This window comes from Hydractinia symbiolongicarpus, chromosome 6 (assembly GCF_029227915.1).
Source record: "Hydractinia symbiolongicarpus strain clone_291-10 chromosome 6, HSymV2.1, whole genome shotgun sequence".
NCBI classification, from domain to species: domain Eukaryota; kingdom Metazoa; phylum Cnidaria; class Hydrozoa; order Anthoathecata; family Hydractiniidae; genus Hydractinia; species Hydractinia symbiolongicarpus.
Window position 1 is genome coordinate 8,501,338 of NC_079880.1, and position 16,234 is coordinate 8,517,571.

Consider the following 16,234-nt stretch of genomic DNA (forward strand, 5'->3'; position numbering starts at 1 on the left):
TTTGGGAACGAGTCGATTTTTGTTAAATTCTGTTTGCAAAGTGCGTTTTTCTTATCATATATATTCTCGCTAGATTCTCTGTAGACTTGACAGAATAGTAATTCAGCCGTTTGAACTTACTACAACAGGGAAGTTTTTTCATGATCAAATTTCCTTACCACCAACCTCGATCCCAGGTTTTTTTTCTCTTTTTTATATAAGACAAAGAGCCCGAGGGTCAGGGTTGGCTCACCACTTATATAGTGATTATGTGGTTATGTGGCTTCACTATAGAGATTTTACGACTCACACCTGAAGCAGAGCGTGTTGTTGACGATATTCGCGTATAACCAACAGTAGTGACGTCAATAGTCAAACTCGTATCCAGTGCTTCTTCGGTTTTTTCCATTGGGACGGAAACCTGAAGAACCTAAGAAGCGCTGTGAACGAGTTTGGTCAATAGTGATGGAGAGATCATTTTTTTAATAAAAACCCTAACGTAATCAGAAGACACAATAGAAAAACGGAATAAATAAATATTTGAAAGAAATCTTTTTTTATGGACATTGATTGATGACGTGATCAAAATTTGTAAAAATCACGCAGGGTTTACAACTAATAAGCTTTCGTAGGTTTATAGTCACGGATATTTCGTAAATGTTTTTTTTTCTCTAAGTAGAAAAAAGGTGGAAAATATTTCCTACCTGCTTCGAGCGCATAGAATATCAGAGAATCCGCTTTTGTGAACGCTTACTTCATGTAGATAAGTTTTCCTACACATTGCAAAAAATTCCCAGTCCGGGCTTCTTCAACAACCTATTTATTGAGGTCATTGAATATCACAATAAATTTGCACAAAGCACACAATCTTACCTTTCAAACATTTGTGAGACAATGATTGCGTCAGTGGTTATCCGCGGAGGCCATGTGCGCCAAATTTTGCTCTTAATCAGGAAAAACTCCCATGATTTCATACACAAAGAAGTTTAAGTTTTAATAATTAAACCATTTGGAATTCGGTTACCACGGAAACCAGAGTTTTGAAAGGGATTCTGGACTTTCATACTTTAGTTTCACGAAATAAAGTAAAAACAATTGCTCCTTTTACGCATACACAAATCTCGACACCAAATATTCGTCATAAAACAGTATTGTGCAAAGCCTCCCTTAAACATCGCTTTCCTGGGGGTAAAAAGTCGTTTTCTGGAGTAGCTAGAATGTTTTTAAAAGTAACAGGGCTTTTATGGTTATGCTTGAGAAAAAACATAGTTGTAAATGTTTGTAGTATTTTTTTATAGTTTTTATGAACAGATTTTACAGTTATGTTCACATACAAAATAAGTCTATCTATTGCAAAAAAATATCTCTGCACTCTGCATCCACAAGCCTTGGAAGTAAATGCACCCAATGAAATAGAGCGACAAATTTAAAAAAAAATAAAGAATATATAAACAACCTCGCCTCAGGTTTCTTTACTAGAAATAATGACAGTCTAAATTCCGTTCTTACACCGCGGAAAAACCCTGCCAAAACAGACCTGCAACGCAAACCTGCAGAGCAGACTCGCAAAGCAAACCCGCAGAAGAGAAATCTTGACAGACGTGTTGATAATAGTGTTGTAATAAAATAAAATGTTAAACTACAAAAATTTAATTTTTCACGAAAATATAAGTGTATGAGTAGACGACATTCATGTTAATTTTTTGCATTTTCAATAGATAAAATTTTATACGAGATATGTACATTTGTAAACACAGAATCAAAATTTCAGATTGTTGTTCAAACATCATGGAAACAGCTTGAAAAAAAATTGGCAACAAAAATAGTAAGCCGCTAATGTTAGTTGTGTATGTACACCAAACTGAAACGATATCGTTATATAGTTGCATGTATTACATGAAAAATATATATTCAATTCTAACCTATATGCTTAAAATACAATATCAAACAAAAGTGCTTGTGGTTTATAGATTTTAACAGGCGGCGACCAAATGATATATTTTACAATCATGCCCGTTCACAGTGAAAACAAACCGTCTTCTAAAACTTGCGGGCTTGTTAAAACATATAAATTGTTACGATTGGTAAAAAAATGTCTTTAATAATTAATAAAGGCAGATGTTCGCTTAAAATCGTCATAATTGACAGCTGTGAACATATTCAACAATAACTGAACGTTTTTAAAAGTTTTGACTTCTTTGTTGTCACAAAAACGTGCTGGTGTTTTTAAAATAGTTGTGTTGCGTCCTTCAATCCTTACTATCTATGGCGAGAAAGAAAAAACATAAAAAAACAACCCAATGTTCAATCGGGACAACAAAATCAACATCATTTGAAATGAGTAGGAAACAAATTCAACTTTCATAATACTGTAAACCAGGTAGTAAAAAATTTAAACATTTTATATCTTCTCTCGTCAACTCATTCATGCAACATATCAGAAGAAAGAAAGGAGTTTTTAAGACCTACTCGTTTTTGAATTCCCATTGCTATCTACATTTTTATTTCGAACTTCGGATGTGGACGACGTTGAGGACGATTTATTTTTTGTTTGTTGTTCATGTTGGTACGACAAAACTTCATTGTATATCATCACTATTAGAAAAAATACATCGAGGACTTATTACCTATATGAACTACTCAAGTTCCCCTTTTGCAACTTAAGTAAATTTAACAAAGCTCTGAACTATATTTTCCGACCAACCTTTCCATTCTTCCACAGTGTGGTCGGATTCATCGAGTGTATGGTCGTATTGTGCAGGAGCAGGCTAAAGAAGAAACGCACACAGGTGAGACTGAAATACAATTTTAAAAAGGTCGCGCTTATCTTCACCACGAAAAGGTATCACTTCCTTGTCTTCTATTGATGTTTTAGATGTGATCGCGTCCTTTCCCTTCTTCGCCCATTATTTTTGTAAAAATATGAGAGTATACTTACGGCTTCCACTTCATCTGCGTCGTACCACACATTTACATATGGATGTTTCAGCGCCTGGCTGATTGTAATTCTCTTCACAGGATCCACTACTAACATTTTCGAGAGAAGATCTCGTGCTTGCAACACTAAAAACAGAAAAAGAAAAAACATTGTAATCACAGGGTTGTGGTGGACACACGGTGCACTACTGCGAACGCAATCGGAATCAAGGTTAACTTATTTAGTGTATATTTTTCATCTTTTAAAAATTTAAAATCGATATAGTTTTTTAGCGAAATCCTTGCAAAATAATACGAATTCCCACCCACTGATAAATTGCGTATACCCCTTTGCAGGTTCACAACTACTAAGAAGCAGAAGATTTTTTGGCAGAATTAAATCTTAAAATATTCTAAATGTCTTAAGAACGTATAGTTGTTGTTAACAACTCCTCTGTGTTCCAGTTTTTTTTCACCAACAAGTTTATTGCTTTTGTTGGACCATAAAAATTACAGTGCGCCGGGATTTCAAATCCATATCCTCAAACCTGTCAATTCCTTTAAATCTTTCCAGGTAGGCTGTCAAACCTAGTAAAACTTTTTTCTGTAATTTTTCACTAATAGTGCGCACAATACCTTCTACATTACAAAAAGCTGTTTTTCAGTATCGCAGCGGACAAATATTTCCACTTTTCAAGAATAAACTAAAGGTGTTTTCTTTTCTTTTGACACTGTTACACGTTGAAAACATCACTACCACTTCATTAACACCTCTTCCCTACAAGCTCGAGAACCGAGGGTTTGTTTCAACACATCCTATACACGGATTATAAACATCTCATGTACCGGTATTAGAGCATGTAAATACCTTTTTGTTTGTTTCCAGTTGGAAAAAGCTCTTCTGGAAATAATTCTTCTATTGTGTATCCTTTTTGTTTTGGTCGATTGGAACAATACATCCGCACCTAAAAACATGAAGGTAATAAAACAAATTTGTTATGTACGTACGATTTCCCTAAAATAATAATATACAATCATACAACGTTAACAGCAACCAGGCCACAAAATTTTGTGTATGTACACCAAACTGAAACGATAACGTTATATATCTCAAAGAGCTGGGAACGAGTTTAGAGGTTCAAAGGGTACTCTAAATGCTAGCTACGGTCCTTGGCTTGCGATGAGGTCAGTATGAACCGGATCACAATTTTAATGTTGGTCACGTAAAATCACCACAATTACCAATTATGACAAACATGGCAACATGAGCTAGGTGTATACAAGCGCCAGCTATTTAGCTTAAAATGAATTGTATTACATACCGACGGTTGTAGACGTTCGAAGAACGAATGAGGTGGTGTGGCAAGCAGTTCTGTCACCTTATTCCATTGGTCAATATCTATATGTTTGTTAACGAAAATTTTTAAATGAGATTTTCTAGTAACAACGCGACTCAAAAGATTAAAATGAGGGCTTTACACACAGAAACCTATAGTCTGACGAAATGTGGATTAAACTTAACAATTTAGAAACAATTCTATTTTCACTGAGAAGCTTTTAAAGTATAAACTAGTCACCTTATTTTGGTTGACAAGTAAGCGAAACCTAATTTTAAAAGGTTATGTTATTGACTCTAACATGTTTTGAACTTCACAATAATCACGAGTGAATAATGCACTTGAAACACTAAGTGACAATTGTCTGTCAATAAATAGAAAAAGATACGATCTGTGCCTGGAAACATGACAGAACCACGGATCATTTCACCAAAAATACAACCAATGGACCAAACATCCACGTTTTCGGAATAACCCATTCCAAGTATTATTTCTGGTGCACGATAATAACGGGTAACTACATAAGGGGTCATGGTGAATGCGGATCCAGCCGTTCTTGCAAGACCAAAATCTAATATCTAAACACAGGCACAAACATTTTTTCAAGGCTCTCATTTTAATTGAGAAAGTAAACACAGAGTTATGACCAGTAGAATGTAATGACGTTGCAAATTTATTATGTTGTGCCGTATCCGCATGTGTATAATAGGTCATAATATTTATACTCCATTTATAGGTCAAAATACCTGCAAAATTACTTTGTAAGCACAAAATATATATAATGACTGCAAATCTTGTGCATTTTCCAGTGAGTATTTTAGGCAACTGAAGATTAAAATGATCTCTATATTATTAATACCGGTACTCTGTCAGTCTGCCACAAAAAAAAAACGTTGCGCTATGGAAACACAAAATGTTATATTTTAAGGACAGATGAACTCATTTATCGATGAGCTACGGACTAGTCTATATTAAAATACTTGACTTTTCGTCTGTGAGCCAAAGATGGTAGCTGCGATATAGTGTAGGGCAAATTCCATAATCTTTTCAAACAGGTGTTTTGCTGTGGGTGGGCTTACAACTACTTATACTGTTTAAACTGATCATAAACTATTCTGAATCATGTAACATTGCTTCCAATATAACAAACAAAAAATGCAACAGATCACAACATTCAAGACTTTGAGTAAAACCGACAAAATTTCTCATGCATTTACTTCAATTGATTTCAACAACAAATAGTTTGTATTTTGATTTACTTACTTTTAAACTACAATCTGATTTTACAACTATATTGCTTGGTTTCAAGTCCTATGGATATAAAGAAACAAGATTTGAAAAAAGGTGCTTTCCATAACAAATATCAAAATAGTAATTCAATGCTCAACTGGGACATTATAAAGTGCACTTTACAGTTAATAAAGTATGATTTTATTACTAGTAAATTAGAAAAAAGATTACTTACTCTGTGTATGATTCCTGCAGAATGAAGATGCTAAGAAAATAAAAAAAGCAAATCTAATATTTTTGACAAACAGATATTTGGTGAGAATGATACATTTTGTAGATTTTCTATTGATATGATGCAGTGCGGTGGACAGGCTATGGACATTAGTGTGAGACTGTCACTCTGGTAGATCTCAAATAAAGTGATTGGCTGAGTTAGACAGGAGAACTTGCAAGAGGAATTTTTAGGAAAAGTCTATATTTCGATAATGCAAAGTTGTCAGATTATTTTTCTTGTTACAATGATGGTATTTTGTGCAAAAAAAAATGGAATTAGGTTGATGTATATTGGATTGGAATATTTACACACTTCAGCAAAATATCTCCTTTGATTAACATAATAGTTATAGGGTTTAAATTAAAGTTACAATTACCTTTATACCACATAACATTTGATATAAAAGGTATGACAATCGCTCGTGGTCAAGGTCCATTTGAACAACTTGGCACAAACTAGCATCCATCAATTCCATAACTAAATATCTAAATACAACAATTATTTGAATTTTTACTGCATAGATAGGATAACAAAACATGGCGACTTGAGTTTGTCAATGGATACTTACAAATCTTGAAATTCTTCTAAATTTTTGTCAGGAGTGAAAACATTTAATAATCCTATAATCTAAAACAAAAATGTAAATCATATAGAAATCAAAAAGGCTATAGTGCGTTTTTGTTCCTTTGTTAAATATTGGTGTAGAGTACATCATTTAAATGAGCATTAATTACACAGTTTTTGCAATCCAGCAGATAAAATTCGATTGGTATTTGTATGTGCATCTATTTTTCACAGTTTAAATTATCCAGAAGAGACAATATAAGCCTTTATCTAATTTGCAAACTCAAAAAACTTGTCGAAGGACAAATGGAGTCACAGAAAATCCTTTGTAAAAATTCAAAAACTAATAATTTTAATTAAAAATGCATGTAAGCTGGTTTTTCTGAAAATGTGCAAAAATGATGTAATGTATTTTACCATAATGATTCTGTAGATTTTTCAAAATACTTTCACATATTTTTTTAATCAACATGTTTGACTAATTATTTACTGGATCATGAATTATGTTAACAATTCTTTTAAAAATTAACAAACAAATCTTAAATGCTGCTTGTAAGACTGTCAAAAATTCTGTTGTATAAGAGACATTAGAATTGGGCCATTTATGCTCCAAGTAAAGCTTGGTCTCCATCTGACGTTAATTCACATTAAGCAAATTGCTAATTGGAGTTAATTTTTTAATGCCTAATGAAAACGTCAATGACTGATTAGCGCACTTGTTATAACCCCAATTAGAGCGCAGGCTAAATATCAATTTTTTGATATTTTATTGGAGTTAGCAAAACAAACTTATATATAAAAAATTTAACACTTGTTTTTGTTTTCACAATATTCCCTATTGCCATATGTATTTTCTGAATCAACAGTTTTTTTTTCAAAAAGAACTGCTCTATTGATATAATTTTTGCCATTACATGATGACTGTATATCAGTACAATAACACAATTCTGAAGTAAATACTGAAAATAAAATGGTGGAATATTCTGTGATAGTGATATTGATATGGATTTTAACAGAAAAAAACAGACATGCTGTGAGTGTGAGTATTCAAAAGAAGTTCTAGTAAAAAAACAATATTTTATACTTTTTATGGTATATCAAAAACTTGTTCAATTTCCCCTTGGTTACAAAATAGGAAAGAAAAGAATTATAAAATTTGCATGAAATAAAGTTAATCATAAAGTTAATCTGTTTTTTTAAGTATAACCAAGAAAAAATGGAAACCTAACTAAAAACAAGTCAATTTCATTGAAACATTACAAGGTTAATCATGCTTATCTGAACTTCATAAGAGAAGAACAATTTTTTTTTGAGCCATATATTTTCAAAAAATTAATTGTTGACTAGTACTTGCCTGCTCAATACTTTTTAATAAAGAAGAAAAAAAGTTGTTGAAAAAATGATGTTATTTCAGGTTTTGCTACATTAAAAATCTTTCTTTTTTACTTACATTTTTATGGTTTGTTATCTTCATCAGTATAAGTTCACGGAATGCTCTTTTGGCATGTGTGACATTTTGAAACGGACGACTGAGCTTCTTTATGGCAACTTTTTGTCGAGTTATTGTGTCATAGGCAGCACTAAAACAAATTATTATCTTTATACAGTAAACACAATTTTTTGCTCAGATTTATCATTATTTGTGTGGATGACAGTCATTTGTCTTTGTTAAAAATAAATCCCTACTTAAAAAGGAAAATCATTTTTTCTCCCTTTTGACACGTGTCAAAAAAGATGCACAAGGCTACTTTAGGGCATTTTTCAAACCAATCATACGGTGAAATTTTATCTCTTATGACCCAGCTATGATAGTTTTTAACCAAACAACAGCGTTATTTGAGTTTTTCCTTCATTGAAAAGATTGCTCTGTATCTTGTTTTGTTAAGGGCTACATTACCGCTTAAATGTAACTTTACGTGTATACAATTTCACACAAGCTTTTTGTAATGTCAGAGCTTTCAATATTAAATGTAACTTTACGTGCATACAATTTCACACAAGCTTTTTGTAATGTCAGAACTTTCAATGTCATTGTTAAATACATGAGCTTTTTCTGCACGTCCAAAACAATAGAACTTTAATTAGCTAATTAAAGTCATACGTACAAAAAAAAGAGAAAACAAATTGTACAAAGCTTAGAAATTCTTGTATTTCATTCTGTAATGACGAGAATACATCCAATCGTATGTAGCTTAAAAATAACCTTATTCCTTCTAAAATAATAAGAAAACGTCCAGTATAACAGTAAAAATTGCTGTATTTCTTTCTGAAATGACGAAAAAACAACTTTAAAAAGCTTAAATATTGCTGTATTGCATTCTGAAATGACAAGAAAAACGTTTTGTCAAAGCTTAAGGGAAAGCTATCCGGAATCCCTCAATTGTAGTACTTCTTAAAATGGGTCAGATAAAGGTTCATCACCATTTGTATATCAATAATAGCTATATTCTATCCATAAGAAGAATGTAGTGTTATGGGGGATCCATTAAGTAACAGTCAGGTAAAACTGCTAAAGGTGTGCTGATTAAATGTTTCTTCAAATGAAGGGTATTTTGGAAGAATAATTAAACGTTGCATTGATAATTTAGACGCTTTTGAAAACCAAGTGAACCTCTTTAGATAAAAATGAACATAAGTTCGAAATTGGATACATCATAAAATGGTCTTTTACTGATGCCAGCATGAGGGTGCCAATAAGCCGCATATGCCGTAAAAAATGCGGGCGGTTTCGGATGACAACTGCAATTTAATTTGAAAAGTCGCCCAAACTCGCCCTTATATATTCTGGGGTTTGCGGCTTATCGGCACCCTCTTATGTCAGCTACAGGAGAATTTTGTGATTTTTAATCAATTGGCTTCTTACCAAGTTTTCTGCATACATCGAAATCAGGTTCTATTATTCTGTTAATTAGAAGCACTACGTCGAAGGAGCAGTGTTCGCTTCAGTCTGACATGTGAAGCATTATCCCTGGCCGAATTTTCTCAGGATTATTTGCACCATTTTTAAAACACATCTAGCATTTTAAAGTAAGGTGCAAAAATAAAGGTGGGTAATGGCTTCTTTGTGGCATTACAAGAAAACATGCTGTTCAAAAGTTATATAGCTAACTAGCTACACAATCAAGATTAAGTTTATCCAAAACTTGACATAAACTATACGCCAGGACCAGCAGGTGAAAAGCTAAGTTTCGAAACTAAGATAACTAACTTACCAAACCATTCCTTGAGCTCCAGAACCTATTGGGTGCAAGTTTTGATATCTGTTAAGAACTGTAAATATTGTATCTCCGATCTGAACTGAGTAAAACATTATGATCAATTTCGGAGAGTTTATTTTTTTAGTGCCCTTCCAAAAGGCTACAGAAAGATCTGAAGGTCTTCTAAATGGTGAAATGCAGCATCCGAAAAACATAGAGCTTTAAAATGATACCGCATACTGAATTCAATGTTACATATTACTTTTGTACGTTTTTTGCTTCAGATTTTTCTTTTAGCAGCAATGTCAGGCTGCCATATTTCATAGAATTTTTTCATGCAGAAATAGCTTATGGTCAAACTTATTTACGCATTGTAAGCATCATTTATCACTACATAAAAAAATCTTCGTGTGACCATAGCCAATGATCTAAGTTTGTTTTTATTTTCACACGCATGCGTTAATTGCCCACGGGATTTCAGGCTTGCAATGGGTTGTGCAGAACCCCAGGCGGGGCAAGTGAGCACAGGTACCTGTGGAAAGTTGACATGCATAGCGACGAAGCATCAAAACCCAATTAACATCATACGCATGGTGCCCTTCAATTAATAAATTTGATATTATTGCGAAAAATATTAGAAATATTTATCTTGTTTGAACAAAGTAATTTTTCAGATTTCTTTTCATACTCATACTCAGCAGAAGTATTTTTATTCAATATAGTTTATGCTTTGAGCACGAATTATATATACTTTCTGCATTTTATAAATCATGTTAAAATGATTAAGTATCTACTTGCATAGCAACCACAAATAATCAATCGGGCCTTCTTGAGGTCAACTTAAGATGGGGCTTGGTGATAAAGCAAAATTGCTTTCTGCAAGCTCCAGTCAGTCTTTTATAAACTTCTTTATATGGTTTAAGATCTTTAATATACTAGCTGACGTTATATGTGTATATGTTATAAACAATACGCACATGTACATATATAAACGAACTTGTAATTTATTTCTTAGGCAAAAAAATATATACACACACACACAACTCAATATACGCTATGTGCAGTGGTTTCTATGTTGCTGATTTACCTTTTGTTTATCAAGCAGGAACTAAATTGAAAGCAAAACTGTTTTATAAGAGCGGCACCCTCAAAAAGGTAAAAATCACTTGAACAAAGGTGATGGATAGCAGAAAAAATCAATGCAAGTTTGGGAGAAATTAGATTCAGCATTAAGAGTGTATGGGGAAGTTTAAAAGGTACACATTATGCAATCAATCATTCTCAAGATAAAAGTTACGCATTCCGGTGTTTCATGCATAACAATTCTGTTCTGTTATGTTCAATAGCAAATACCATACAAACAGGAAATGTGCGATGCAGAGAGAGTCCTTGCGCATAACATGAGAAACGGCCAGCGAGCAATACATGACTATAATTTAAAAAAAAACTTCTGTGCAAATTAGGAAACCATTTCGTATTTTTTATAATCTTTTTATATCTAAAAAACGTGCACATTAAAACGCCTGTAAATGCTCTAAAATTTGAAAGACTTTTCAGCAATTGTCCGGTTCCATATCTCCTCTTCGGGATATGAACAGAGGCAATTTTAAACAGAAGTTATAGCCCACAAATGGCCATTATTTTCGTTTCCCATTTTGCCTATGGCCACCTGTTGCAAGTTGTGGATGATTTCGTAATTCTACATTGTGGACAAATAACAACTTCACCCCCAGGACTGTTTTCTTCTCAACGGCGCGCTGCGCTTTTTGATAGTTTCTAGTAAAATAGCACCTTTTCGCCACCACGGTAAAAGGTGCTGGGGTCGAACTAGGACAAATAGTCGCAGATAAAATAACTATTAAAGACGCCGTATTTTCACATATCAAAAACGCAAAAATCCCTGGGATCGAGGGCGGACAGTTAGTAGATATTTTAGTGAGCAACATCACTATTTTTTTACCATGGCAACGAGCCAATATTCTGAATTCTTTTAATAAAATTTCGTTCTGAGTTTCCTTGAAAAATCATTTTTCGCTTATCCAAAAAAATTCGGGGAACCTAACCCAAAAATAACCAAAAATGATTTTGATTGTTGTGGTGAGACTTTTTAGCTCTTTCAAAAGATAATTTCAAATGTGTTAATTTGGGATTCAATTATGTGCCTAAAACGAATTTTATTGAGTACCAACTGGTGAACTAGAAAGGACGATCTACTCTTGGACTTAATTTGATTTTCTGGACTCTTCCTTCTTTTGAATTTCCATAGAATTTCCCATATTCAAAAATGGATGAAATCAGCCTCAGGGTCAGTTGCTTTGATGCCCGCGCTGCAAATAAAACTGTTTTCGTGCCGGTATGGTAAATAATTTATCATGCCGCGAAGTCCAAAAACTACGTGCTTTCACGGAAAACAAAATTTCGTTTGTTGCGTGGGATCAACCTCGTCCCTAGGGCTTTTTATAATAAGCCCTGGAAAAGAGTTGATGCAGGATGATAAGATATGCATATCTTTCGCTACCCAGGGGTTTGGTTTGTTTACATATTTCTTTTCATTAGGCCATGGGAACGAAGGTGTTCAGCACTATAAAGAAAAGTTAATCAATGGGATGTTCAAGTAACGTACAGAAAGTAATTCAAACGTTAAAAAATTAATACTTCGACGCAAATAATTTGTAAGTAAAGGAAGAGATGATGTTTGGTTTCATTTTGCAAATTAACTAGAAGCAAGCTAGTTATTTTGTTTCAGTTCGTTATCTGAAATCAGGAAAGTTTGATTTCACCTTTCAAATTTCAGAAAATATAATCAATGTTATCCTCTATAAAGTAATCTAATAAATTTAAAATGAATATTAGTATAGGACGATTTAAAGTGTGTGCTTTTGCATTTTTACGTTTTTACCAAAATACTACATGAACTACATAGCTCAACTATTAACGGGGTTTGATGACAAGACGATTTGCGTCTTCCGGTAATGTAACTTTTAGTAGCATTTTACTTGTTTTCTTATTTTAACGGTGAAATATATCTTATCTAAGTAATCTAAGATGTCTATTTTGTACCTAAATACCTAATTTTTTTTCACATATGATAATAGCAGGAAGTCCTTTTTCAGCAGGTGGTAAACTCAAGTAGTCTAAAAAAAATTTCTCCTTTTCTTTTGGCAAACTGAAATTAGAATCACGATGGTGCAGCCTTGGCGTAAATAATTGTCCATTTCATTCGCCTCCCTGCTTCAAAAATAGGAGACGTGCAATGATGATACAATCTCTTATCAAAATGGGATGAAATTAGCTTTTTTTAGGGATTCCAACAGATTTCGCAGCAGCTGCTGGGAGATGCAGTATTATTCTAGGACAGTAAGGAAAAATTCAGCAAAAAACTTAGTATTGATGTCCTGAAATTTATTTTATTGTTATTTATATTTGAAGAAGACAGTTTACCAAGAAAAATGTTTTGCTTTTTAATGTCTTAGTAAGACAAAAGCTATCGTTTGCGTCATGGAGCTAGCTATTTTGCTGTATCAAATAAATGAAACTCATCCGCTTGTATCATCTAGATTTTATTTTAGAACAGACATCAAACACTGACTACAAAGGTCCTTAAAAACCTTCCCACTGTCAACGGTTCACAAATTCTTTCCTACGACAAAAAAATATCTATACTCATACCGATTTTAACAACTATAAAAAAATAAGGTTTTTGGCAACATACAACCTAGCTTTTTTAGATTTGTTGGAGGCCTTACTGCCAACATGACTTACCACTTAAGGTTCTATATAAAGGTCCACACGCTAGCACAGCACAAAAAATTATTCGTTTGAATAAAAGCCGCAAAGAAGCAATCAATTAAGTAAGAAAAATGGACAGGTCCTTGGAACAGCAGGGTACATTATCTTCCAGGTTAGTTTGATATAGATATATCTACTGTCCAATAAGATCGGTGATGAGACCCTTTTTTACGAGCGGGACAGGGATAGAGTGTCTGATATCTACAATCTCCAAGGACGTAAAACTTCCCGTTACTTACTTACTTACTTACTATAATATAAGGCTTAAGTACTAGTTTTCTTTAAGTTCCATATTCAGATGATATCCTCAATACTAGAGTCCATTTATTATTTCCTTTTAAGCACTGCAATTGATATTTAGGCCAAAAGAAATACAACACAATGCGCAATACAACACAATGCGACAACATTTGGAGCGTATTTATTTATTTGTAGACTTTGTATGGGAAAGGGAATAAAATCAACCCTCCTTTAGTTAGGATATAAAAATTCCGCTAACACCTTCGACTGTAAGTATAAATAACTCAGTGGATTTAAATAAGTCAATGGCGCGATTAGAAATACGCCCACACTTGTGGAAGTTGACCACATACTCATTTGTCTTACCCAAACATAAAGTAATGTTTAATAAATAAATAAATAAATTTCCTTTGTGCTAGTAATTTGTTTTTTTTTATAGTTACAAAAGAATTTGATCCACGTGTCTGTTTTTGTCGCCTCTTTACACTTTACATTTAACGGTAATTCCAGCTTGGGAAAGGTTGTTTTCAACTGTTGGGGACTTAAACTTTGCTACCAACTGGTGGCCTTGTGGTAGGGCGTTCATTTCCAGTGCGAAAAGTCTCATGTCAGAGACTATAAAAAAATCAATTTTTCTGTTTAGCGTTTAGCATGAAAGTAGAATTGATATCTTAGGCGGTTGTCTAGCTGAGCGATTTAAGGTTTTGAGTCATAGAAATTACATTGTCTAAATACATGGTGATGTACCATGTATTAAAACAATTGCTTCTCTATTATTTGGTCAACGTTTTTGTCAACTTCGTAATGATATAGCATGCTCTTGCTATTGTAAAACAAAAAATTAAAAAATCCTAGTGACTTCATCAGCGAAATTGTATGAAAACCTAAAACCTTTTGGTCATTCATATGCGATGGTAGCCACAGACACCAAATGCTATGTAAAACATTGTCTCCTAAGTTTATGAAAAGAGATTTAAAATCAAAAATCGAAATATTGACATGTTGTGGACCTAACACAGGTGGAGTTCCCTTGCATGCTGTTTAGATGAGTAACAGATGTACGTATGAACATTTCCCTGTGTATTTCAATAAGTTTGACATAATCCATAAAGTTGTTGAAAGTTCATAGAAAACAGCAAGAAACTACGATAAGAAAATGCATTGTCCAAGAGGAAATAAAATGTATAACACTTCACTATTTAGAGATACAATCAGATTATTTCTTCTTTTTTTGCTTTTGTTTTTGTAATAAGGATTCAACTTTTCATCTTCTCTCAACTTTTTTTCAGTCAGAATCAGATAATGAATGTGAATATTTATATATTATCTAACGAAAATGGTTGCGATGGGCGTTTCTATGCTGTTATTTCAGCTGTTGGTGGCAAAATGGTTCGGATTACACCACCTAAAGTTAATTTGGTGCGTTAAAACAGGTTAAATACAATTATTTGGTCATTTTTCTTAGGAAGTATTGTTTTGGTGACTGATAGCTTCTGCAGCCAATATTATTATCAACCCTAAGAAATACACACTCGTCGTCTCAAACCTCAAACCAAACACAACTCTTCTTGAGTGAAGCGCTACCAACCTCGAACGGGTACAATAAGACAAGATATAATACAGGCAAGTGCATTTTTACGAAATATTGTTTTTGCTGTTTATTATATTAGTCAGTTGCAAATTTTAGCCGAAGACTTAATTCATTTGTCTGCCCACTAAATTTCAAAATATATTACGAGAAAGTGCCCTTTTTCATAATTTGATGTTGCAATACATATGTGATTAACACGATTGTAGCATGTTTTAGATCAAAGGATTAATTTTTCTTGCTAACATCAGCATTTTAGTGTGACGTCATTAGAAATTATAAAATTGGGGAAAATACCTTTAAATCGCGCCAGAAATTTTGTCGTTTTATTTTGGTTTTTAGTTATATAATGTTTTATAACTCATATTAATTTTTTTCAATACATTCAATATATTCAACACCTCTACAATGTACTTTTCGAGAAACTGATGAAATGTTAGCAAAGCTGCCATAAAAACATCACCCTCGCCCCCAGGCTTTTGTTCCTTTTTGATATAAGTGCAAGAGTGAACAAAACCACTTGATAAAGCAGGCACTCTCTATGGAGGACGACATCTTAAGCTTTCTTTTACATTACACCTAGAACTAAAGGCAAACAACCTATAAATTTGTTATATAAAACACACATTGTAAGAAATCTGAGATATTTACCTTCTAAACGCATCCTCTGAACAAGGTTTACCCATATAAAAAAAAATTGACAAAAATTTGGGTGACATTGCCTGCGAAATCACAAAAGGTGTTAGAGCTTTTGTATTAAGTTCCTTGTGCTCCTAAAATCAGCCTCCTGACATACTTTGTGGTTATTTGTATTATATTCTAACAAATATAACTTTTATGTTGAGACACCAACCTTTCCCAGAGAACAAAATAAGGCCTTGGGAAGAGGTTGGTATTGATACCTCCTTATAGCGGAAACTCTTTTGAGGTCTCCTGTTACTGTATTCCATTTTCTCATTGTTTGTACGAGAGTTTTGTTGACTCAATCTACTTACATTATGAATTTAAAACAAGTGATAAAAATAGGTGGAATATTTTGGTTGGCGAAAAACGTGTTACTAAAAATGTCCAGTTTAAATATGGTTTAATGCAAAAGAAATTTGGTCTCGTTTAACATAAA

The 16,234-nt window shown here is 33.2% G+C and overlaps 1 protein-coding gene across 1 annotated transcript; it reads right to left on the minus strand.

The window, feature by feature from the left end:
* Positions 1 to 1,248: 1,248 nt before the first annotated feature.
* Positions 1,249 to 9,845, minus strand: LOC130647925 (stress-activated protein kinase JNK-like). Its single transcript, XM_057453931.1, has 13 exons — positions 9,513 to 9,845; positions 7,751 to 7,880; positions 6,305 to 6,363; positions 6,113 to 6,221; positions 5,698 to 5,727; positions 5,496 to 5,543; positions 4,621 to 4,810; positions 4,218 to 4,294; positions 3,764 to 3,860; positions 2,918 to 3,042; positions 2,684 to 2,747; positions 2,449 to 2,574; positions 1,249 to 2,242 (listed from the first exon to the last, which is right to left on the minus strand). The coding sequence occupies exons 1-13, from the start codon at positions 9,710 to 9,712 to the stop codon at positions 2,229 to 2,231; spliced, it is 1,269 nt and encodes a 422-aa protein (XP_057309914.1). The 5' UTR covers positions 9,713 to 9,845; the 3' UTR covers positions 1,249 to 2,228.
* Positions 9,846 to 16,234: the final 6,389 nt, after the last annotated feature.